At 41.2% G+C, this 24,654-nt stretch overlaps 1 protein-coding gene across 1 annotated transcript; it reads left to right on the top strand.

Moving 5' to 3' along the window:
* Positions 1-20,051: 20,051 nt before the first annotated feature.
* On the top strand, positions 20,052-20,999 carry LOC308655958 (olfactory receptor 2A5-like; the record flags this gene model as incomplete). Its single annotated transcript, XM_081306456.1, has 1 exon — positions 20,052-20,999. One exon carries the CDS (start codon positions 20,052-20,054, stop codon positions 20,997-20,999), a length of 948 nt encoding a protein of 315 aa, XP_081162582.1.
* Between the last annotated feature and the right edge of the window lie 3,655 nt (positions 21,000-24,654).

Consider the following 24,654-nt stretch of genomic DNA (forward strand, 5'->3'; position numbering starts at 1 on the left):
AGCCTCGGGCACGTGGCTCTGCAACAGGCTGCTTCATGGAGATTTGAATTCAAAACTCCTTTAGTCCAGGTTGAACCACTGAGCAGGGCAGTAATAGAGCTGCTCATTTGCACCAGCTCCTCTTCAGACATGGGGCATCGCCTCTGAGACCGGAAACTGCAGGATTCAGGCAGAAGGTTCCTGTGGGAGCCTCCACCACTTACATAAAGAAGGGGTGAGTACAGAAGGGAAAGATATGGCTAGAGGCTGGAGAAGAGATGGACAGTCAAAGGAGAAGGAACAGAGTAGGGGGTTTAAGTTTTGGTGAATCAGGGAGGAACTCAAGAAGAAATTATTCTGAACTGGGCATAGTGTCACAGGCTGGTAATCCCAGAGACTGAGGAAGCTAAGGCAGTAGGATTCCAAATTCAAGGCTCAGAAACTTCACAAGACCCTGTCCCAACAAAATAAAAAATGAGAAGGGCTGGGGATGTAGTTCAGTGGTAAAGCCCTCCAATTACAGCTAGAGTGTTAGAGTGATGTGTTTGGAGTCAGAAGAGACTTGATTGGTCCCACACGGGATCCCTGGTTTAGGGTTCAATCCCCAGTACAAAAAGAAGCATGAGGAGGATTGTGGGACAAGAAAGAGGAGGTAAAGGATAAGAAATTATTCAGACAGTTGTTGAGAATGCATAATGAATCAATTATTCAGTGATTGTCCAAGAACATAAGGAAGGAGAACCAGTCAAGGTGGGGAGAACCATTGCTGTAGGTTTGGGCACAGGATGGGGTTTTCAAAGGAGAAGAAACTTGGGGTTCAACTATGAAAACAGCATGGACAAGTGGGAGTTTGTGGCTAAGACTCAAGCTCTGGGGTCAAAAGATGAGAAATCACTAAGAGGAAGCATTAGGGGCCCAGGAGGAATGTGGCTGAACCACCTAACAGGACTCTCGTTGAAGGCAGCCAGGGAGATCTCACACCACCAGTGTGGTGGTGGAAAACAAGGAACCAAATGCCAAGGGTGATCAGATACCGAGGGTGGGACTTTCTGGTTAAACTGACTTAGTAGGATTTTTGTAAAAGTGGACAATGTGGAGATGAATATGGGAGTCTAATCAGGTCTAGTTGAAAAGGCCACAGGACAAGCCGAGGGCTGGCTGAGCAGATGTTGGTCAATGAAAGAATCTTTGTCAAGTGAGAGGAGGTTGGGGAAAATAAAAATCACAAAAATAGAAATCACGACGTTGGATAATTGGGCAATTTAATAGTATTTCGGAGCACACGTTTCTTAACATCCTTCTTCTGTCTTACAGTCTTGGGTCCCCTGGTGCAAAGTGCGTGTGGAAATGTCGCATCGCTGACCTTCCAGGACACTTTCTGAGAAGCTCAGTGAGCGTGAGATGAAGGACAAGTGAGGCTGGCCAGCCAGGGCCACCCTGCTCTAACTCCTGGGCCTTGCAAGGAGTCTCCAAATACTGCTCATTGTTATAAACTTGGGGACATTGGTGGTGATAGTGTAAGTGGCAGAGGAAGAAAATGTATCATAATGTTAGATCCATATGTTGTGGAACCACAAGGTAAAATTTTTAGCTGGAGTTTTTTGTTTTTGTTTTATTGTAGTCTAGGGATTGAACCCAGGGCCTGTGCCTTCGAGACAAGCACTCTACCAACATATCTATATCCACAACCCTCAGCTGGAGTTTTAGAGTGACATGTTTGGGGGCAGAAGAGACTTGATTGATCCCAACATGGGCTTCCTGGCCCATGGTAGAACCATAACCTCTCTAGCAGATTACCCCAAATCTCCATATTGGGACACTAGGGAAGTCACATATAATGAGCGCCTCTTAGTTTTATGTCTCCTGGGAATATCTGCTAAAATTACACCCCTTAAGTTTATTGCACAGTGCAGGTTTTTAAAGATTTGTGTATCACAGAGCTCACTTTTACTCAGTTCTTTGTGTGGCTCCTTCAACAAACTCATTATTTCATTCCACAGATGTGTACACATACCTAGTCTGTGTTGATTGCTGACTTAGGACCTGGGCTACCCTAAGGCAGATACTGCATGCCCCCTCTCTGGGCTCCAGTGTAGGCCTCAGCCTTGCACAGATTGTTCTCCTTCAACCTCATGACTCAGGTTGTTAATGTTGGTGTCTCCATTCCACAGCAGGTTGAGCAAAGAAAAGCACCTGTTGTCACAGACAAGAAAAGAGGGACCTGATTTCAGACCAGATGCACCTGCCTCAATCCCAGGACCTCTTGCATCCCCACAGGGGTCTTTCGGATCCGGCAGCCTCCCCTCTAGGTCCACCCAGAATGCCACGACCACAGGCTGAACCACTCCAGGGTCTACAGTGACCTCACTCTCTCCAAGGCTACGATGTGGAACCTGGGAGATGATCATAGCAGGATTTCAATGGTGGGGCCTGGCGCTGTATCGAATACCCAAATGTATACTGCCCAGAAAATAAATATTTCTTTTTGTTAAAAAGTAAAATTTCAGCAAAATTTATTTTATAGGTAATGGTGACTTTATTGACAATTCTCAAATAGGGCACCCATTCAGACCAAAAAATAGTCCAAAATGCTCTGCTCCATCACCTGGGTGTTTTTATAGCCAGGGAAAAGGAGGTAAATACAGAAAAGGGAACTGGAGGACAGAGAAAGCCCGGTTGGTTAGCACTTGATTGAATGTGGTTTGAACCGTTGGCCTCTTCTGATTGACTGAGTCTCAGCTACTTTCTACAAAGGTTACATTGTTTGCACATCAGGTTAAGTCCAGCTCTCTGCATGTGGAGAAACATTTACACCAAACATAAAATGTATGGGGTTAACTTTAGACAAATTTAACACGCTTAAGCTCAAGCCTGTTTTTTTCCCCATTCTGAATCACACTTTTCTCATTTCTGCCCAAGTCCACTGGTCAAACCTTTATCATATAGACCAGTGTGTGAATTCCAGGTAAAGACCGCAGACTGAGTACATGGCATGAGCTCTTCTGCCTTCCCAGTCACCAATAATAAAGGGATCCCAAGGTTCGGTATGAAGCCCCACAACAGAGAGAATGGGGGAATATTAGAAGTCAAGAAAACTAAAGACATTGAGCGGAAAACTTGTAGAGAAGGAGGCAACCACAAAAGCAGTCCAAATGGAACACCCAAGCACAGAGACAGGCCACCCAGACTCAGGAAAGAGGCTCAGGACTCAGGGTGTGGGCACTGACACAGGGTCTGCAGGTTATCCCCTCCACACACAAGTGCAGCCAGGTTTATAACTTCTCTCCCACACTGGAGGAGTATTCTTGGAAAAATGAGAGAATCGCAGGGCTCAGGGATCCTAAAACACTGGATTGAGGTATGGGCTGAAAACTATAAAGAAAAATCTACAAAGTGAAGTTTGAGTCTCTCACCCACGTGTTGCCCACACATATGCTGCAGTTTTACCCTAGGTTTGAAGCTGGAGGTTCATCTTTGAAAAATGAAACAGATGTCAGGAAAAGACTCCCACATAGGACCATTTGAAGGTCCTCTAAGGAAGAGTGGACAAGTCAGTTCCCCATCACACCACCAACCATTGCGACTGAACCTCATCCTGCTGAGCCACCCCTGGTTCAGGCTGCTGCCAGCTCAGCATCTGGGCAGTCTTTGCAGCCAGCACCACCTCCTGCACTGCCACCTGTGCCACATACCTCTGCAGGGTGAGCAAAGGTGGGGCAGTGTGAGCCAGAATCTGGCCTCCTGCACCCCAAGGCACTGCATGTCCCTGAGGAGAAGCTGGGAGGCATGAGGGATGCAGTCTCACCTGCCCCTCTAGACCTCAGATGGAAATGCCAGTGAGCAGTAGGGAGCCAACTAGGGGAAAAGTCAGAGGAGTCCCTACAGACACAAGAGCCAATGACCTAGGAATCAATCATGAAGATGTCATGAGCCAGACATGGGCTCAAAAGGAGAAATGAAACTGCAGAGGTAACTAAGGAAATAACAGAACAGGCAAATGAAATAAGCTTGGTGCCACTGAATCACCAAATGATGGGCATGAGATCCAGGAAGTTAATGACTTGTTCCCAGCTACCATCAAGTAGACCCTTAGTTGGTCACTGTGTGCACCAAGAGAGTCGTCTTTGTACTTCTGCAGCAGCCAATGCTGCCATCCAAGGGTGCACTAGAGCCCTAGATCCAGCTCAGCCTCTCAGAGTGGACACCATGCAGCAAGTCTGTGACTGCACCCTGAGGATACCAGTAAGATGAAGAGAGAAGCTCAGTCGCAGACTGAGAGGACTGCAGATTGCTTTGGAAAAGAGGAGCACAAAATGAGGAAGAGCAGCTTAAGGAAAGGCCAGAGTGTCAAGTCCTTGGGAGTCACCAGAGAGGGCCAAGGGGATAGGAAGGCAGATGGGGAGCAGCCCTGACTGGTTTTCCTTGAGAACTATGGGTAACAAGGGAGTGGGGAGGAATGGCCTGGATTAGCAGAAATGAAATTCTGAAGAAATAGAAAGTTCCCACAGCAGAGCAGCACGTAGAAGTAATGCTAAACTTGCAGTCTGTGCTCAGACTCTAGTAAAACATGCAAAATTCTCTGATGAACCTAAAGCCTATGGATCTTATCAATAAATCACTGGCCAAATTTGGATGGCAAGCATAACTCTCTTTTGAAAAACAGTCTCCTTTCCCAAGGAAAAATAATGTCCAAATCAGGTATTGAACATCACAAGAGTTAAAGTTACTGTCCTCATTGAAAAAATAATCTAGGAAACTTTATTATCTCTACTCCTCTGACTTAATGCATTAGAAACATTTTTTAAGTGATACACTATTAGAATTTCCAGATGTATTCCTATTTATTTAATATTGTAAGTTCAAACTAGAAAATGAACATTTTAGCCTCTTGTTAAACCAGAAAGTAAGGAAAGTTAATTTCTAAATTTTGAAATGTACTCATGTGGCTTTTCCTTTGACACGGTTGGATAAAGACACACTGTTGAAGATCTCTTATTCCAGAGTGAAGAGGGATGCATCTAACCAGAAGAAAACATCGTTCATTATTCATATGAAATTAGGCATATTTTGTCTTTGGATCTTGATTTTTGTTTTAATCATCAATTTTGAGAACAATGGCCATGGACTCACCAATATGTAGGTCTTACTAAGGATGGAACCCAAGGGCACATTTCTGCATCCATCTACTGTTCCAGCCACTAGGATCAGCTTCTGGTAAACCACATCCTCAGGAAGGCCCACAGCTATCATCTTCCCAGGCTGGGGGTTGTCAGGGTAGTCATTCATGACAGACATTTTTTAGAGAGTATGATGTTGAAGAGAACCTGGGGCAATGTGTTGGAAACAGTGAAGGCTGTGGTCAGGTATCCTAAAGGGCATTGTCCTCCCTATGCCATGAGTTCAGGCATCTGTAATCCCAGGCTGATCTTTGTGTTCTGTTATCTCTTTAGTTACCTCTGCAGGTACCCAGAGGAACATGATTAGCCAGTGTACTATTGAAGCTTAAGGGCTCATTGTTTGACAGTGAATTGGTAATTTTTTGAGACCAGGATCAATAAAACAGATTGAGTATCTAAGATGGTGGGGTAGAGGCAAGCAGCACCACCCAGCTTTTTTGAAGCTCAGGATTGAAGTAGCTGGAAAGGAGCTCCTCAGAAAGATGGGTGACTGAGGGAATTCACTCAAGTTCAATATTGGCCTGTCAGAGACTTGGAGAGACCCAGAGATTCTGGTCTTGGGAACAGAGTGAGAAAGTGCATCAGTGTGGAACCTGCAGCAGCCATGCTAAACATGGCAGAGGGAAGGGGTTACACAGAGGGAAAGAGGTAGTGGACAAAGTTAGCATAGAATAACTATAGGTCAGAAAGGCAGTCTGATCTTGGCTGATCCTGGAGCAGCACAGCGAGGTGGCACTGGAGAAGTGCTCCATACTTCTTATAAACAAAAAGCTGTGGCAGGGAGCCATTTTGTGGAGGTCACACCCAAGCTTGCTGCTTTAGAAACCCTGGAGACTACGCAAATATTGCCACTCTGTCCCAGCCCCATCTATTGGCCAAATTTGGATGGCAAGCATAACCTAGCATGGTCCTCATGGAATGCCACTGAAGCAGGGACAGAGAAGATCATATGCAGTGAGATTCAGATCAGCAATGCAGGAGGGAGTGCAGCTCACATTCCTTTTGACTGGTGACATGGACAATGAGCTGGTTGGGGTCAGGTATTTGACCAGATTTGTGGGTGGTAGAGTGCACGAGACCTACTGTGCCCCTCCACACAGTACAGTTGGTTGCCCCACTCTCCTAGTATGATTCTTGGGGAGATTCCCAAGACCCAGCTGCACAGCAGAGAACAGCATTGGCCCAGCCCCAGATTGCATCAATCTTATCTGTCCAAAGTAGCCTCTAGCCAAAGATACTTCCCAATAATTCCTGGCTCCAGTGCTTCTGGATTATGGTCCTTTTATTATGGGTGGGGGACTTCTTTGGGGGCCATTTTTGGCATTCACCACACATCCTTGAGTCACCTTTGGATCAGTCCTTTGCAAGTGAGTTCATATATTGAATTTCTTTTATCCATTGGAAGGTGAATACCCTCCCCAAATGGGTACTCGGGTGTATATGACTTGTTAGAACTTCCATTAAATGTTCAGGGACAAAGACTTTACCTTGCCTATAATAAATCTGTCAATCCTTGGTATATCAGTAATCGACATCCTGGGAGTGGCCAGAACCATACTCAAATTCCTATTCCTTGACCCTTTTTAAGTCATCAGGGAAATACCTCAGTTGATATTTTGTCAAATCAACTTCAGAATTCAGTGTCATTGTTGGTCTATGTGTTTCTGTTTCACAGCTGGATCTGCTCAATTATTTATTGGGCAGTCAGATGTGGGAAGCCATTCTGACACGTGATTGGGTGACTCCCGTTAAGGGCCTGAGGCGCTTTGGCTCTGTCGAAGCTTTCCCGACCCTTTCCTGATGAGAGAGCCCATCCGTGTGGGGGTGTGCCTGACCACTGACCCCGGGGACCCAATCACTGACCCTGACCTTGGAGTGCAGCCCCCCCTCAACCTTCATTGGATGGAATTCTCCCCTGAATCTCTTGTTCCCCAATAAAGGGCTACTCCCAGGCGTGTTCACTCTCTCTCTCTCCTGCTAGCCCTGAGTAATCCTCGCTGCCCTGCTGGGCGGCTAGAGGTGGGAACCAGAGAGGTGAGCCGTCTCGGACCTAGCAATATAAATAAGGTAACTTGTCTGTGTGTTTTATTTCGATCTCTTCTAACTAACTTTATGCCTAGAACCTCATTAATGAAACCACTGCGCAGGCCGCGTGGTAGAGTCAGACTGGTTTCTGATGTTGTGGACAATACATAGCATCCAGTTCTTTTGGCTTCAAGATAGCTTCTAATAAATCTAAGACATCTTTAGCATGTTTTTTCACTTAATTTTTCAGTTTTTATTGATGCATTATAATTATAATAATGAATTCATTGTGATATATTCATATATGCATATAATGTAATTTGGTCAATTTCCTTCCCCAGTACTTTCCCTTGTACTCTAATCTCCCTCTCCCTGATTATTTTCCACCACTCTACTGCTCTTCCTTCTATTTTCCTGAGATACCCTTTCCCCCTCTAGCTTCCACATATGAGAGAAAACAACAACATCTGAGTTTCTAAGTCTGGCTTATTTGACTTGATATGCTCTAGTTGCACCAATATAATTTTATTCTTCTTTATGGCTGAGTAAAACTCCACTGTGTATATATACCACATTTTATTTATCCATTTATCTGCTGATGGACACCTAGGCTGGTTTCATAACTTGATTACTGTGAATTGTGTTGCTCTAAGCATGGGTAGAGTATGTTAACTTTATTCTTTTAGAGGAATACCAAGGGGTGGTATAGCTGGGTCATATGGTGGTTTCATTCCTAGTCTTTTGAGGAACCTTCATACTAATTTCCATAGTGCTTGTACTAATTTACAATCCTGACGACAGTGTATAAGTGTTCCTTTCCCCCTACATCCTCATCAGCATTAATTACTATTTGTATTCTTGATGATTGCTATTATAACTAGAGTAAGAAGAAATCTCAGTGTAGTTTCGATTTGCATTTCCCCCATAATAGAATGTTATCTTGTAAATTCTGAGAGTAAATAACTATTAATCCAGAATTTCATACTCAGCCATTTTATCATTTAAAATTGAGTGTATACAGTAAGTTCCAGTGTTCTACAGCACAGTAGGGTGACTACATTTTTTAACAATTTATTATAAAATTTATAAAGCATTAGAAGAGAGAATTTTGAAAGTTCTCAGCACAAAGTATTGATAAATGTTTATGGAGAAGCAAATGCTAATTACCCTGATTTGATCATAACTCATTATGTATGTATATTGAATTATCACACTGTACCCCAGATATGTGGACAATTATTGTATGCCAATTAAAAGTAAAGCAGTTTTTAAAATAAAATTCTAAATAAGGACATGGTCATTATTAAAGACTAAATGCTAAATAAAGAGAGAATTCACCACCATGAAGCCATCATTAAAGCATAAACCAAAGAAGAAGAAACTTGATCCCAGGAGGAAGGAAATACAAGCAGCAAGGCTGTAGAGCAGGGAACAAGAGCTAACACAGGTAAGTAGGAAGCCTCTCCTAGGTGACAGCAGAACTTGTTAGGGGGCATGCATGCTGCCAGCAGTTCCATGCTGCAGGAGTAAGAGACAAGAATAGAAGCCCCTGGAACCAGGAAGGGAAGTCCCTTCCTCCTGCAGTGGACCTCTGGTGTTCTCCACTGTATTGTGTGAGCTGCTAAGAGAGAACTACTTATAAAGTACAGCTGTAGTGTCAGAAAACAAGGCAATGAAAATTGGATTTGGAGAAGAAAAGTAATAAATTAGTGACTGGCATGGCAATGGGCAAAGCCACTGGTAAACACAGGTAAACATAAAAAAGCACTTTTGTGATTAAGATAATAATAACTACTGTAGGAGTAGGGAATACAGTGGTGCACAACAGCAACCAGAAAGAGAAGGGAGTGATTGGAGTTAATTGTAGTTAATTCGAAGGAACTTATAATATATACTTTTAAAATTAAAATCTCTAACAATTTGCTCCTAGTAGATTGACTTATTAATGAATTGATTTTTTTAGTTTATTTCCATGAAACTTATTTTTTAAAAAGACTTGCATTTTTTCTAACATAGGTACTTAAACCTATAAATTTTCTTTTAAGCACTGCTTTAGCTGCATCCGTGATTTTAATATTATCTTTTATTATTAGTCAGTTCAAAATATTTTCTAAGTTCTTTGTGATTTTTTTTCTTTGATATATGAGTTACTTAGAAATGTGTTGTTTAACTTCTAATATTTGGGGCTTTTCTGCCTATCTTCTTTGGTTGATCTCTATTGTATTTAAATATATACTTTCTAATATTTCAAGATTTTGAAATTTTCTGGACAAATATTGGTCTATATTGATGAGTATTCCATATGCACTTGAAACAAATGTTAAAAATATGATTAATGTACAGAATTTTGTCTATTCTGTCAATAACTCTGTGATGAGTATTACAATTGCCACTATAATTATGAATTTGCTCAGTTTTCAATTAATTGTCAGTTTTACCTTATGTATTAGGCATATGGACATTTGTAACTGTACCTCTAAGACTTGTGAATTTCATCACATGAAAACTTTATCTCACTAATAATATTTTAAATAATATTTGAATGGAACTCAGGGCACAAAAGGGTGGTACTTAAAAGAGAGTCTAAAAAATAATTTTGAAGAAGTCTGAAATATCAATTACATTGTCCATAACCTGCTTCAATTAGTGTTTTTTGAGATTTCCTCCAGCCACTTAGAGAATGAATGTCAAGAACTAAGAATGATTGCATTGATGTGAGCTGGTACATACAACATCGGGTGTCTTCAATTGGTGTGAAGCATTGCTTTCTGATGTGGCACCATCTGCCCTAGCTTAAAAGTCTTTAAATGATCTTTGCTCTAATACTGAGCTCTGTGTGTTGCCTCTTACTAAATTTTGTTTCCTCCTTGATTTCCTGGGTGGTGTTATGTGACTGGATCTCTTCAGCTGCAGGAAGGTTTTCCCACACTGTAACCACCCAGAGATGAGTGGTTCCTGTGCGGGGCCACCCATGAGCTATTTTAAGCATCCTCCCAGCCTTGAGCCAAGGGGGTGTTGGTCTGGCATTGCTTGCTGTCTGGGCTGCACCAAGCAGGTGGCCTCCACCTTCACTCAGCAAAGAAGTCTGCTTTCCCACAGCTCTGGACCTGGTGTTATCCACCAGGGCTATGTCAGCCCACCCCTTGCCTTATTTGGTGAAGAACATTCTATCGAAACTCTTTTGTTAATTTTCCTATGAACAAAAAGGGATTTCAGGTGCATGATCTCTTTGCAGCGTGGAAACGTCCCCTTAAGCCAGAGCGTTCCCACCCTCGGTTTAAAAACTACTCTGTGTTGTGCGATTTTTCGCTGCTTTCTTACCTTAATGTTGTGACCAGCTCTTTTAAATCAGGATCATCTCCTCTGTGCAGGTTGTGGTCCGTGGTCCAGAGGTTCCTTAGTAGACATCTTATAAGCCTGGGGACCTGACCTGAAGGATTTTTCTTGGAGAGAAGGACAGAAGGTGTAAATGGCTCTGGATGATAAATTGTTTGAAAGGATAAAGCTGCTCACTCTTTTTTTTTTTTTTTTTTTTTTTTTTTTAGTTTTAGGTGGACACACTATCTTAATTTTTTTTTATTTTTATGTGGTGCTGAGAATCGAACCCAGTACCTCATGCACGATACCACTTAAGCCACATCCCCAGCTCCACTGCTCACTCTTATGTAGAGGTATAATTTAAAATTTCTACTGAGCAACTGAAATGAAATCAGAATGGGGGTTCCCATCTAACAGAGGAAGAATGTGTGTGATAGGGAGTGGGGATAAGATGGAAGGAAATTCCAAAACCCTCTGTGGCTAAGCAAAGTTAATTTCAATTCCATTTGACTATTGGAATTTAGTACAGTAAATCTTAGTATAATGTAAGAAAGGATAAGCATACATCTGGTTCTATCTATTTGACTGGTCTCAACGTTTATGTCTCAGAAGTAACTCAAATGCAACATGTCCTAAAGGAAATTCATCAACCTTTATTTGAAATCTACTCCCTTCATGGGTTTCCCACTTCAATTAATGGCACCACCGTCCCCTGTATTGCAAAACATCTAATGCCCCACATCCAGTAGTTACCATTCAACTCCTTTAATTCTTTCCAACTTATACCTGGATAAAAAGCCTAACAATCTCTTGCTTGGACTATTTTAATAGCCTCTAACTGTCCTTACTCCTCCCACTATTATTAGTCAAACTGGCTACCAATTTTTTTTCAAACACTCATAAGATTATTCAGTGGTGTAAATATTTAAGAACAATCTCCCCAGGGAAAATAAAATCATTGACTTGCCAATTTTGGGGGTGTAAATATTCCCACCATGGTCAGTTTCAAGCTACCAATGTGGTACTATGGAACACAGAGTTGTAAAGAAATGAGCACATTGACTGTCATGAACCACTTTGAACCAGCTCCAAAATGCTCATGAGCCACATCACTCTCTTGAATAACGAATTTCAGAAATTTCTTGATGTCCTCAGTATACAATATAGACTCTTCAGACTGGCCTACAAGATCCTCCATAATCTGGTCCTCATAACTTCTCCAGCTTCATCTCCCATCATTTGCTGACCTCACTCCTACCTAATACCCACCTTTCCCCCCCAAAAGAATTTGTGTTTTAGTTAGTGGGGACAAAGATGAGAAGAGATTTTCCCAAGATTCATAAAAGAGAGCTAGAGGTGGGTAGAAATGGTATAGAAATGGAAAAGACAGAGGCAGCTTTGAAACCTTCTTCAGCCTCAGTGGGATATACCAATAGCTGGAGAAATGAGAAATACTACATCACAGGATCAGGATATCTAGCTATGAAGCCTAGCTCTGCTTCTGTGATGTTTCACAATTGTTTCTGGACACCAAGCCTCAGTTTCCTGACCTCTCAAAAAGGCTATTTCTAGTTCTGATGTTGGTTTTTTTTCCTATGGAGGACCTAGATAATGTTTAAGTAAGGTCAAGAGAGTTGCTCAAACTAGAGTCCTCCTGTTTGCTTCCTTGCTACACTTGCCTCCAGGTGCCAAAATGGAGGCCTGAGATGAGGACCAAGTTCTACATCCCTCCTAGATCTCTAGTTTCCTCCAAAATATTTGGGTTTCTCTTGGGGCACACAAAGCCCTTCTCTCTCTCATGATTACTCCTTTGTTGTTGAAGGTATTCTTGAGTAATGGAATCCCTCAGGACTAGAATGCTCCTGAGGTGACACTGGAGTCCTCTCTGGCTACACCCTTAGGGAAGCTTTGGTCTCTGACACCCATGAGCCTCATTACTACACCAACCAGGGTATCTCCCAGGGAGCCTCTGAGATGCAGCATCTTCTGGAGAGTGGCTGAAGTAAGGCCACCTTACAGCCCAGTATATGGATGCTGGAACTTCCTGAGGCAGTTGCAGTACATGGGAATGGAGAAGGGGTATGTACTAGACCTGGAAACAGGGTAGAAGGATAGATAAGGTGCTTGAAGAACAAGACCAGCCACCTGAAAGGCTACTCTCACTAGTTCACAGCCAGCTACAGCTCTGGCTCAATATTGCCTGTGGATGGTGTAGGAACAGCAGAGTCCAATCTTTCTGGATTGTGTCTTTTAATAGCTGTGTGACATCAGGAGAGTGTGTCTCTGTCTGTCTGTCTGTCTCTCTCTCTCTCTCAATTCTCTTTTTTCTAAAAGCTCATAATTTTTAAAAAGATATGCTCTGAGGGTGAAATAATATAGAAGTAATAACTCTCTTTTTTGAATACTAACTACACTGCAGTTACAGCATTAAGCAAATTTTTATTTGTTTTAATTAGTTATATATGACAGTAGAATGCACTTATAAACTTTGATATATCATACATAGATGGAATAATTTCTCATTTTTCTGAGTATACATATTGTAGAATCACATTGGTCATACAGACATATACATACATAAAGTAATAATGTCTGTTTCATTCTACTATCTTTCTTAACCTCACATCCCCTGCCTTCCCCTTCTTTCACTTCCCTCTACCTAATCTAAGGTAATGCTATTCTTTTTCTTTTTCTTTTTTTGCATTACAATTCTTAATACACACATATACCACAATTTTTGTATCTGTTTGTATATAAAGTGTGTTGTCACCCAATTTAAGTCTTCATACATGTACTTTGTATAATGATGTCCATCACACTCCACCATCCTTGCTAATCCTCTGCCCCCTCCCTTTCCCTCCCACCCCTCTTCCCTATCTAGAATCCATATATTCCTCCCAGGCTCTCCCTCCCAATCCCACTATGAGTCAGCCTCCTTATATCAGAGATAACATTTGATATTTGTGACTTCACTTAGCATTATCTTCTCCAGTGCCATCCATTTACCTGCAAACAGCATTAAGCAACTTTTTACATATAATATTTCAGTTAATCTTTAAACCCATCCTTTGCAATAAGTCTATTATTATCAGTGGTTTCCAGAAGAGGATGTAGACACACAGAAATTGGATAACTTACTCAAGGTCACTTCGCTAATTCAGGACTAGTTACCCAGGTCTGATTCTAACACCTATTTGGCTAACCTATTATCCTATCTTTGACGTAAAGTAACTGGCTCATGGTTAGTGCTCAGTGAAAATGGGTTATATCCCTGTCCCATCCTTATGTCATCTCAAGTGACATAAAATAAGACTGGAAGAGAAGCTTATCTGAGGAAATCGAGGTGGGGTGTGGCTGAAGGAGGTAGATCACTGGGGATGTGACCTTGGACTTTATCTGTCTCTGGTCCCTTCCTCTCTCTTTCTCTGTCTGCTTCCCAGCTGCCATGAACTGATATTTCCTCCTCCATGCCCTTCTGTCATGATATTCTGCCTAACCTCAGGCTCAGAGTAATGGAGTCATCTAACCATGGACTGGTCCTCTGAAACCATAGCCCAAAATAAGCTTTTCTTCCTCTAAGTTGTTCTTGTTAGGTATTTCCGTCACAGTGATGAAAAGCCAACTAACAAAGGTTTAGTGAGATTAATGACTTCCCTTAGTTTGTGCTGTTGGTAAATGGCAAAACTAAACCCAAACATTTTCTTTGACCTCAGAGTCTTTTTCTGCCTTCCTGATATGTACTACAGACTTGTGAAAGTACCCTGGATTATTTGGAACATGGTGAACAAGCTGCAGTCAGAGATACTTTCCAATAAAGGACAAAATAGTAAATATCGTAGACTTTTGCAGGACACATGGTTTCTGTAAGAAGTTTTCTTTTTGGAGGATAAAAGCAGCCATAATCGTAGAGGAATAATTTTCAACCACATTAAAATGTCTAGCAAGACATATGAAAAGAACTGTATAGAAGTATGGGGGTCAGGGGTAGTAGGATGCCAGGTAGGTTAGAATCGGATTCCAAAGCTCTAAGGATTTTTAGTTGGGAAAATGTCATCTCAGCTCTGCTTTATGAATAGTCACTCTGGCAGTGTATGGGGTAGATTTGGATGGGAGAGAGATTAGGACAGGAGATACCAGGGAGAAGCTCTTGTTATAGTTTAGCAGAAATATTCTTTCGAGAAGTTTCTCATCTTTGCTCTATCTACCTTGCATCTTGTGATCTAAATACAGCTGCTACTTCACAATTATAATTTCATAGCTTAGTTCTTAGAACATCCTCTCAAAAGAGAAAAGAATAAAAGATTTTAGGCAGAAAAACATAACAAAGATTTAAAACAGGCTTTACAACAGTTCTTTTTGGACCCAGCCCACTCTTTTCTCCGGCTCTCTCTTCTTCAGGGAAGCAGCTTGTATGGGGCGTGTTTAGGAGGTAGGAGAGTAACCCTTCTTGGGTTCCAAGCATAGCCCCAAAGAGAGTTGTATATTTGCAAAATTAAGACAGTAGAAATTTTAAATTACCTTTTTAAACTTCATACTACAGTTGATCAACTTTTTTTATTCCCATTTTCAGATTTTCCCTGCTTCCTTTTATTACTGTATGTCTTTTTTTTTTTTACCCTGTTCTATGGTTGAGCACATATTGAGAAGTCATCCCCTAAAATTATAGATCCTATGAATCTTGATGTCACTGAGCTTTATAATCTTAGGATGTTTGTGGTAAAAGGGAATTTAAAGTCGTCCAATCTAACCCCCACCCAAACCAGCAATAGTATCCCTGAGATTGGCTTGTAGCTTGTGTATGAACACTTGTGAAGGTGGAGAGCTTACTATTTCAGTCTCTTCCTAACAGCAGCATGTTCCGTTATTGGAAAATGTGAATCACCATAAGTATTTTATAATTTTTTTTATAAATTAAGCTAAGGTGCCTCTCCATTCCCTGTAACTTTCACCAATAGTTTCTCATTTTTTCTTCTGGAAACATTCCTTACACATTTCTACCTTTTTCTGCATGGCAACCTTTGAACTATTTGATGAAATCTCTCAAGTTCCTCATAAATCCCTAAACTAAATTTTGTTAGTATTTTTTCACTATTCTTATGTAGCATGATTCCACTGGTCTTTTGTTGATAAACCGTCTTCTCTAAACCAAGCTCTAGTTTGCCATTTTTCCTTTTAAATTACAGGTCCAAGTATTGAAAATATTGTTCTGGTCAGCCATTGGACTCTTTGCTTAACTCTGATAAATGTTTCCTTAGTTTTAAGGTGCACCTAATGGTATGTATTGACTTTTCAGCATCTTGGGATAACTATGGAGAATGTATATGAATGGTCAGGACCAGATCGTTTTACCAGGCAATGGTGGCACATACCTATAATCCCAGCAACTTGAGAAGCTGAGGCAGGAGGATCACAAGTTCTAAACCAGCCTGGACAACTTAATGAGACCATGCCTTAAACTTGTAAATTAATAATAAGTGCTGGGAATGTTCCGGGATGTTGCTCAGTGATTGTTAAGCAATATAGAGATCCAAGGGAAAGCCCCAGAACAAGGTCAGCATGATGGCTAGCTCCTCGGGAAGCAAAGCTCAGCACCAAGCAGAGCTCCACCATAAGTAATCACCACCCCATCCCTGGCACCCAGCTCAGACTTAACCCATTTATCTAACATTGATAAGTACCTATTGTATATCATACAGTGTTCTAGAATCTTCCTACATTCTTGGGTGGGAAACTGAAACTTATATATATATGACAAGATGCTATGAAGATAAAATAGGAGATATGGATAAGGAAATTGGGTTGTTTTTATTTTAAATGGGATAGTCAGGAAAGACTTTTTTCCAGTCTTCCCTGAGAAGATGACATTTGAGCAAATACTTGAAGAAGGAGGGGCATGGATCATAAAGAAATTGGAGAAATAATTTCCAGCAGTGGGAACAGGAAGTTCAAAAGGTTCTGAAATAGAAGCATGCCTTCAGTGAGGTGGTGTGCTGGAGCAGATAGAGCCACCGGGGAGAGGCAGGAGGTAAGGACAGGTAGGTGATAAGGGACCTTGAGATCCTATCAGGTCTTTGGCTTCTCCTTTGAATGATGCAAGGAGCTCCTTGAAAGTTTTGATGAAGATAATTTATATAAGCTGGGCTACATACTAACAGAATCACTCTAGTAACTGTGCTAAGAAAAGACGGTGCAGGAAGAGAAAAGAAACCATGGACTATTGAGAGGATCTTTCCATATTCCTTGTAAGGGAAGACGATGATTTGGGTCATGGCAATGGTGGAGATGGTGAAATGTGATCTTTTCTGGGGTTTTTTTTTTGGGGGGGGGCGGGTGGTTGGTACTGAGGATTGAATTCAGGGGCACTCTACCACTGAGCCACATCCCCAGCCCTATGTTATATTTTATTAAGAGTCAGGGTCTGACTGACTGAGTTGCTTAGCACCTTGCTTTTTGCTGAAGCTGGCTTTGAACTCGCGAAACTCCTGCCTCAGCCTCCCAAATCACTGGGATTACAGGTGTGTGCCACCGTGTCTGGCTTGGTATTTATCTCTGAAATAAAACGAACAATATTTGCTGATGTGTTCCATGTGGGTGTGTAAGCAAGAACGAAGTTTGAAAGACTCTGAAATTCTTTTTTTTACTTTAGTCACCTCAATGGATGAAATTGCCATTAGCTGAGCTGAGGAAGACCATGGGAGGAACAAATTTATAGGGGAAGACTGGAAGTTTGATTTTAGTAAATGTTAAGTATAATTTGCTTGTCTGTAGCCCAGCTGTGGTAGGGCAATGGGGTAGGTTGCAGGAAACCCAAAGAAGGTGCCTGGAGATAGCATGGGAGAAATACGATTTACCAGGGAAAACTTACTGGAGATCAGAGACTGCTCCAAGAAGAGTTCAGTAGCAATTGGCTGAACAGACAGCACCTCCATCCAAGGTGCTTCACCAAGCAGTGCCTCCTTTTCCTCATGGCGTTTTGCCCAGTGGTGGCTGGATGAGTGACACATACTCTTCCCACTGTGCTCTCAGTTCCATCCCACTGAGAGAGGAATTTTATATACCTTAGACTGAAGAAGCAGTGACATCATCAGCATTATCTTGCTTAGTTTGCTTGTGTGGTCAGCTCCCAAGGAGCAACTGTTTTTGTATATGCAAGAAAGTCGCTTTCTACAGTTGATACTAACTCACTCAAGTGTGCATAGGAGAAAACTAGAGTTTTTTAAGGACATTTCTGGCCCAGGTTTGCTCTCATTTTCCCCTTAAGTTGGCTAGGTTTTGGGGAAACAGAAAGGGAACATTCAGGGAAATGATGTTTTACTGTCTCCTTTTTCTGTAGGAATGACATATTTGCCTATTAGATATTCCTATGGAGACAGATGTCAAGTAGGCAGATGGACTGGTGAATTTAAGAGATCCATGATGAAATTATATTTCAGCTTTATCAGCATATAGCTGGCATCTAAAGCTTAGGCTGTATTCACCATTAGAGTGAGAATTCACATTCAGATGCTGCTAATTCCTATGCTATTGTATACTGCCTTTAATGTGACCATTATTGTTTTCCTCATCCATCCAAGCCTAAATCCTGTTCATGGATTTATCATGTATTATTTTAACCTAAATTGACAGGTATTGTTTTTTTCTTTTCTGTCTGATATCTTCACTGTTGCAATCTTGATCCAAGGTTTGGGGATTTTCTGAGATCATTCGAGTTCGGGCACATTCAGGGTGGTATAGCCGTAGAGGTTTGGGGATTTTTCTATGAAACAAACCCAACAATTTTCAATGTTATGAAATACATACTTCCAGCCCTGTAAAACTGTGAGTTCACAAGGTTAGCTTTCTCACACAATGTCACTCAAAATAGGTTTGTATTTTATTGGGTGCCTTGCTACTACTAAACCCTTCATGAAATTTCATGGTGTAAGAGACAATTTCTACTTTAACGTGGTAAGAACATGGGACTTAGAGTTTGAATCTGGGCTCTAGCACAGGGTTTTCAATTTTGGATGACTGATTTTATGAAAAGAAAAATAGTTCTGCTGACTTCAGAGGTTTATGGTGATAATATAATGGGGTCACATTTATTAAAATATTTTACACAGTGCCATTTTATAAATGAATATTTCCACCTTTTGGAGTCTGTAAAAAATGACATATCTGGGTGATAGCATTGGTTTTTTTTCTATTTTTTTTTGTACTAAAAGTTTCTTTTTCAGGGCTCATTACATTATCCCATGTCATTCACAGCATCCTGTCAACTCACAATGGACATTTTTAATGGACATTAATTTTTAATATTAAACAATATAAACTAATATATTTTAACATTCTATTGCATCAGTCTGATAGTATTCTTGAGTAGCCATTGAGGGATCAGGAAAAGGATAAGAGAAAAGAAATGGTCAGTAATGTGTTCTGTTATCCAGGCTTCCAACCTAGGGTGGAGGATTGAGTCCAGACCAAAGGATCCATCCCTGCTCACCACTCGACTTTCTCCTGGAGTAGCCTAGCTATGGAGGATTCCTTACTGGTTTTTAAGGAAAGCTTCCAGACACACAGACACTTCACTCCCAGGTAAATATGTTTCATCTTTTTAAGAACTGCCAGGGACACAGAAGTTTTCTCTGGGTTTCAAGTCTTGTGTCCCTGTAGCCATTTTTATATTATCGTTATTAGTAGTAGTCATATCGTAGTAGTAATGGTGCTCAAAACTGAAACCCAAAAGTGCTTTACCCCTGAGCTATGTCCCCAATCCTTTCTTTCTTTTTGTTCCAAGAAAGGGTCTTGCTAAATTGCCCAGGCTGACCTCAAATTTGGGATACCTCAACCTCCCTAGTCACTGGGAAGATAGGCATGTGCCCCCACACCCAGCTCCTGTGGCCATTTTTACATATCAATTTATTCTTTATGGTTGTAAGCACTGCATGGAGGGCTGGGGAGGTGGGATGTTCCAGAGAAAAGATTTTCTTTTGTTACAAAAAAATTTTTTAAAATTCTTTTTCCTAAAAATTTATGGCTATGGGTTTTCAAAGGTATATTACCAGAGAAGAAGAATGCAAAGAAAATAAATTGGGTTATTTTGCTTGTTTTACATTTACACCGTCCTTTGTAGCACCTATTTCTCTTGCTATGTAAAAGAATGACTTTAAAAACTACAGGAAGGTCTAGACCTTTTTTGGTTTTCTTCAACATATTTTGCCTTTCCCTAACCTCACTATGACTGGTTTATGCTGTGTGTGTGTGTGTGTGTGTGTGTGTGTGTGTGTGTATTGGGGAGGGGAGCATCTTCCAAATAAGATTTCTGCTTGAAAATTTTTTATCATAGGAACCTTGGAATTTTATCAGAGCTAGTTAACTAGACAAACCAACAAGTGTTTATTAGAATCCCTAGTAAGTATCTGAAGCTATGCGAGGCCAATTGGATACAACATTTCCTGGGTGTGAAAGTGGGGATTTGGGCTTCAGCCCTGTGTCTGTGGATCTCACATAGCATTCTCTGAGACTGCAAAAAAAGTCCGGACTGTGTCCTCTTCTTTCATCAGAAGGAGGGCCATGCACAATCAAGGCTCAAGAAATCACAGCTTCGTAACTGAGTTTATCCTCTTGGGCTTCTCCAGAAATCCCAGGACCAATTGGATCCTTTTCTTCCTCTTCCTCTTCCTGTATTTATTCACAGTCTTGGGCAATGGGCTCATTGTTACCCTGATCAGAGTAGATGCACGTCTCTACACACCCATGTACTTCTTCCTCAGTATCCTCTCTCTGCTGGATCTCAGCTATGCCACCACTACAGTGCCCCAGATGTTGGTCCATCTGATAAGCAAAAATAAGACCATCTCTTATGCAGGGTGTGTGGTTCAGATGTACATTTTCCTGACCCTAGGCATCACTGAGACCTGGATTTTTGCAGCAATGGCTTATGACAGATATGTTGCTATATGTCATCCACTCCACTATGGGGTCCAGATGAGCCAAACTCTGTGTGTACTCCTAGCAGTCAGCTCTGCCCTTTGTGGACTTATCTGTGCCCTTGTCTACACAGTCTTTGCAATGAATCTTCCCTACTGTGGCCCTAATGAAATCAACCACTTCTTTTGTGAAATTCCTGCTGTTTTGAAGTTAGCCTGTGCGGACACATCCCTCAATGACCAAGTGGACTTTATCTTGGGTTTCATCTTGCTTCTGATCCCACTATCCCTGATCCTGGCCTCATACATTCGTATCTTCACTGCTATTCTAAAGATTCGTTCCACCCAAGGGCGGATCAAGGCCTTCTCCACCTGTGCTTCCCACATCACTGTGGTCACCATGTTCTGTGTTCCATGCATGATCATGTATATGAGGCCTGGCTCTGAAGCTTCCCCAGATGATGACAAGAAGTTGGCCTTGTTCTACAATGTCATTTCAGCCTTTCTCAATCCCATTATTTATAGCCTCCGGAACAAAGATGTGAAGAGGGCTTTCTTCAGGTTATTTAGAATGAGTAAGGATGCTCAATAGGCAATGACCCACGAATGTCTGCAGTGCCTCTGGTCTCTCACATAGACCATCAACAATTTCACTGATGTCATTGTAATGAACAGGACTTTCCAGATGAGGGAGAGATCTAAAAACAAAACCACTTACTCATTAATTTGGAAATGTATTCTACTGTCATGTATAGCTAAAAAGAACCAATAAATTAAAAAGAAAGAAAATGGAAACATGAGGAAAGAACTCAGAGAAAATTATGTTCATGGATTAAATGTATCATTGACATTCCATGGCTTTGGAAAGGTCACCTAACTTCTCTGTGATTTAATTTCATATTGGTCAAATGTGCTTCATGATATTCATTATGCCTAAATAATAATAGCTAACTCTATTGGGTTTTTTCTGTATGAGTTACTAAGTATTCTACATGAACTTATTATTTTAATTCTTACAATAACTCTAATGGTAGGTATTATCTCCTTTATTCATATTTTTTTAAAAAAACTGACACAAGAAGATTAAATACATTGCCAAATGTCACCAAGTTAGAAAATAAAACAGTTAATATTAAACCTAGAGAGCACAGTTCCATAACTCAGACTCTTATCTATTATATTATGCCATACAACTCTGAAATATCCAATACTTTTGAGGCTTATCAGAGATAATGAATGGTATATTATTGAGTAAAGTTGAAAACAATCAGAATTATTATTCTAAGTCACAACTACAGGGTCATATCCTTGAAGTCTAGAGTTATGGTAGGTGCTTTTAGTCTTCCTCACCAGCATTCTGTAGCCTAACCAAACAGCACTGCACAATGCAACAGTAACTTCTCAATAAATGCTTGTTGAGTTATTTTACCTCCACCTTCATCTTTGATCTAAAATTTCCTTTCAGATCTTCTTTACTTTCATTGGCTTCTCTCCTATTTCCATCATCTCTACCCCAACCGTGGCTTCCAGGTGTCCAGACTTGTATTTACAAGGAGAGTATCTTGGTTTCCACAACTGACTTACCTTAAGTTTTCTCTGCCACCAGAGAGACCACAGGGATAGCAGGAAGAAGACTGGGTCTCAGTGTTAGCTTAATTTCTCAAGATCTTGATAAAACCACTTCATATATCTGGAGTTCAGTCCTCTCGTACATAAAATGGAGATAAGGACCACATGTGACTGACTGCATCATAGAAGTATTTTGAATTTAAATGGGAACAGGACTTAAATAGTTGTATACATTGCCACCAGAGTCACTGCCTTCAAAACTAAGTGTCTTAGAAAATGTTCATTAAGTTCTGCTTAGGATGCAGCTCAGCAGTAGAAATCCCCTGGGCTCAAGCTGCAGTACTGCAAAAAGAGAAAGAAAACTTGTACAATGCAGCAAGCAGTGCTTACAAGAAAATTTATAGCTATAAATGTTTACATATTTTTTTAAAAAATCTCAACTCAGTCACCTTAAGAAAGTAGATACAATATCAATAGTAGTTTTGTTTGTCAACTTCAAATGTTAATATAAGGTTTATTGTGAAGTCAGGAGGTATGGGTTGGATACTTATGGTGGCAATTAACTATATGCAGAGCCATGTCTCACACGTATGTGTGTGAGGACACATGCACAAATACACATACCCCAAAAAGAGTGGGAAACAATCATAACATCAGCTGCCACATAAACCAAAAAAACTATTTCTACCACTATCAAAGCAAATCAAATTTTTATCACTTCGGTTTCAGACAAATATAAAGTTGCTTTGCAAATGGTCACACACGATGAATCTTTTAAATCAGGTATCCTTTACGTGTTTTTCTGATAAGACTCAATTACTAAAACATTCCAACTGCTTCTAATTACTTTGAAAGACGTTTAATTTGTAAACCAAGAATCATCTAAATGTTAAGAAGATCCAAAAGACCAATAAAAACTAAGAGTGTGCTTTGCTCATGAGCCAATTCATCCAGAAGATAAACTTAAGGGAATTTCTAAGTCTAGAGTATTCTTAGCATTCATTCCTTGAGCATTAAAGAAATGCAAGTGCTAAGAATGATGTAAGAGACCAGGAACATGGCGCTCGGAGCCATGTAGCAGTGGAAGAGAAGGGGATGAGCCACTGCCACTTCGCTGACAGCCAGCCACCAGGCTTTCTATTCTGGATCCAGAGCCCAGGTTTCTGTGTTATGCAGAAGCTGAAAACAAATCACAGGGAGAACCCTGAAAGCCAGGAAATGGATCACTAGGCAATGCTGAGCTGACATGGATCTGGGGTGAACAGTCTGGGCCTCTCAGAACACACACTGAGCCCTGATCGGCTGAATTCAAGCACCCGTTCGCCTGCTTCCCGCAGACGAACAGCTGTGACTCAGCACTAATCCATCCGGCTGAAACAACTGGTCAGCCCTTCTCATCCTACGGAGGTAAATGCCTACAGAGCCTTCATAGGTAGTGGCCACAGGTTTGAAACGGGGCTTGGGAGAGACAGTAAGGACCCACCCATTGCATTGGTCGTCTGGCAAAGGGAAACGAACTGTTGCCATTTGCAAGAGATACCACCATGGCAGAGAACTGACGTCATCAGACTGCGGCGGAGGAGATAACTTCATTGAAACCTGCGGCTACAGGTGTGTAATTCCCTAGCCTTCCCTCTCCACACATCGGGGAAACCTTAAGGGCCCCTCCCAGCTCTCCCGTAAGGGCCCCTTCCAGCTCTCCCGTGAGCGTGATAGCCAGCCCGAGGGAAGTAGAGGTGGCGTGGGACCGCCACGCGGAACTACCGCTCCCACCAGGGCTGACAGCTGAGGTCTCTTGCACCAGCTACTGGGGGCGTGGCTACCGGAGGGCAAGTAAAATTCGCTGAGGATTCTCAGCCCCAAGCTCTACAAACTTAGGGTCTGAGGGAATGGCAAACTGGTAGAGTGTGCCCAGTCGTTCATGAAAACAGGGCTCCCGGGAGCAGCAGACCTGGCGTGTAGCCAGTATTGTGGTGAGCGGCACCCGTGAGAGGGACCTGGCTAGAGGAAAAGTGGGAAGTGACTAGACACAAGAGGAGGCCCTAGGCACTCAGGATTGGAGACTCGCCCAGTCTGGGAAGAGGAACTGCTGCACAGTGATTGGTTCCCGCGTATTGACAGGAGAAGCTTGGCCTGGTAGGCACAGCTCCACCTACTGGAAGAGAAGTTAATCAAACTCTAAGACTGCATTTATTAGTTTTTTTTTCTTTTTTTTTTGATTTGGGTTTTTTTTTTCATTTTCATTTTTCATTCTTGTTGTTTTCTTAATTTTTAAAATTTTTTTTAATTTTTTTAATTTTTTTCTTCTAATTTTAATTTTTTTATTATTATTTTTTTAAAATTTTTTTTTCTTTTTTTATTTCCTATTTTTTTCTTCTTTTGTCTTTTCATTTCTTTTCAATTTTCTTATTCCCCCTTCCTTGAATTCTACCTGCTTACTCTCATTCTCTTTAGTGACTTCTTCCCTTCCCTTCTAATACCTTTCCTCCCAAGCATCAAATAAATTTATAGGAGTAAACAGTAACTCAGCAGTCAAACAGAACAAGAAGTAACATGAGCAGCATGCCTCGGTAGACAGAGGGTGAGGGGAAAGATAATCATGGAGAAACAAACTAAATTTTTTTAAAAAAGGATAAATAATCAAACATGGATGGAAGTACAAACCATACATCAATAGT

Source organism: Spermophilus citellus, assembly GCF_964194105.1.
Source record: "Spermophilus citellus genome assembly, chromosome: 9".
NCBI classification, from domain to species: Eukaryota; Metazoa; Chordata; class Mammalia; order Rodentia; family Sciuridae; genus Spermophilus; species Spermophilus citellus.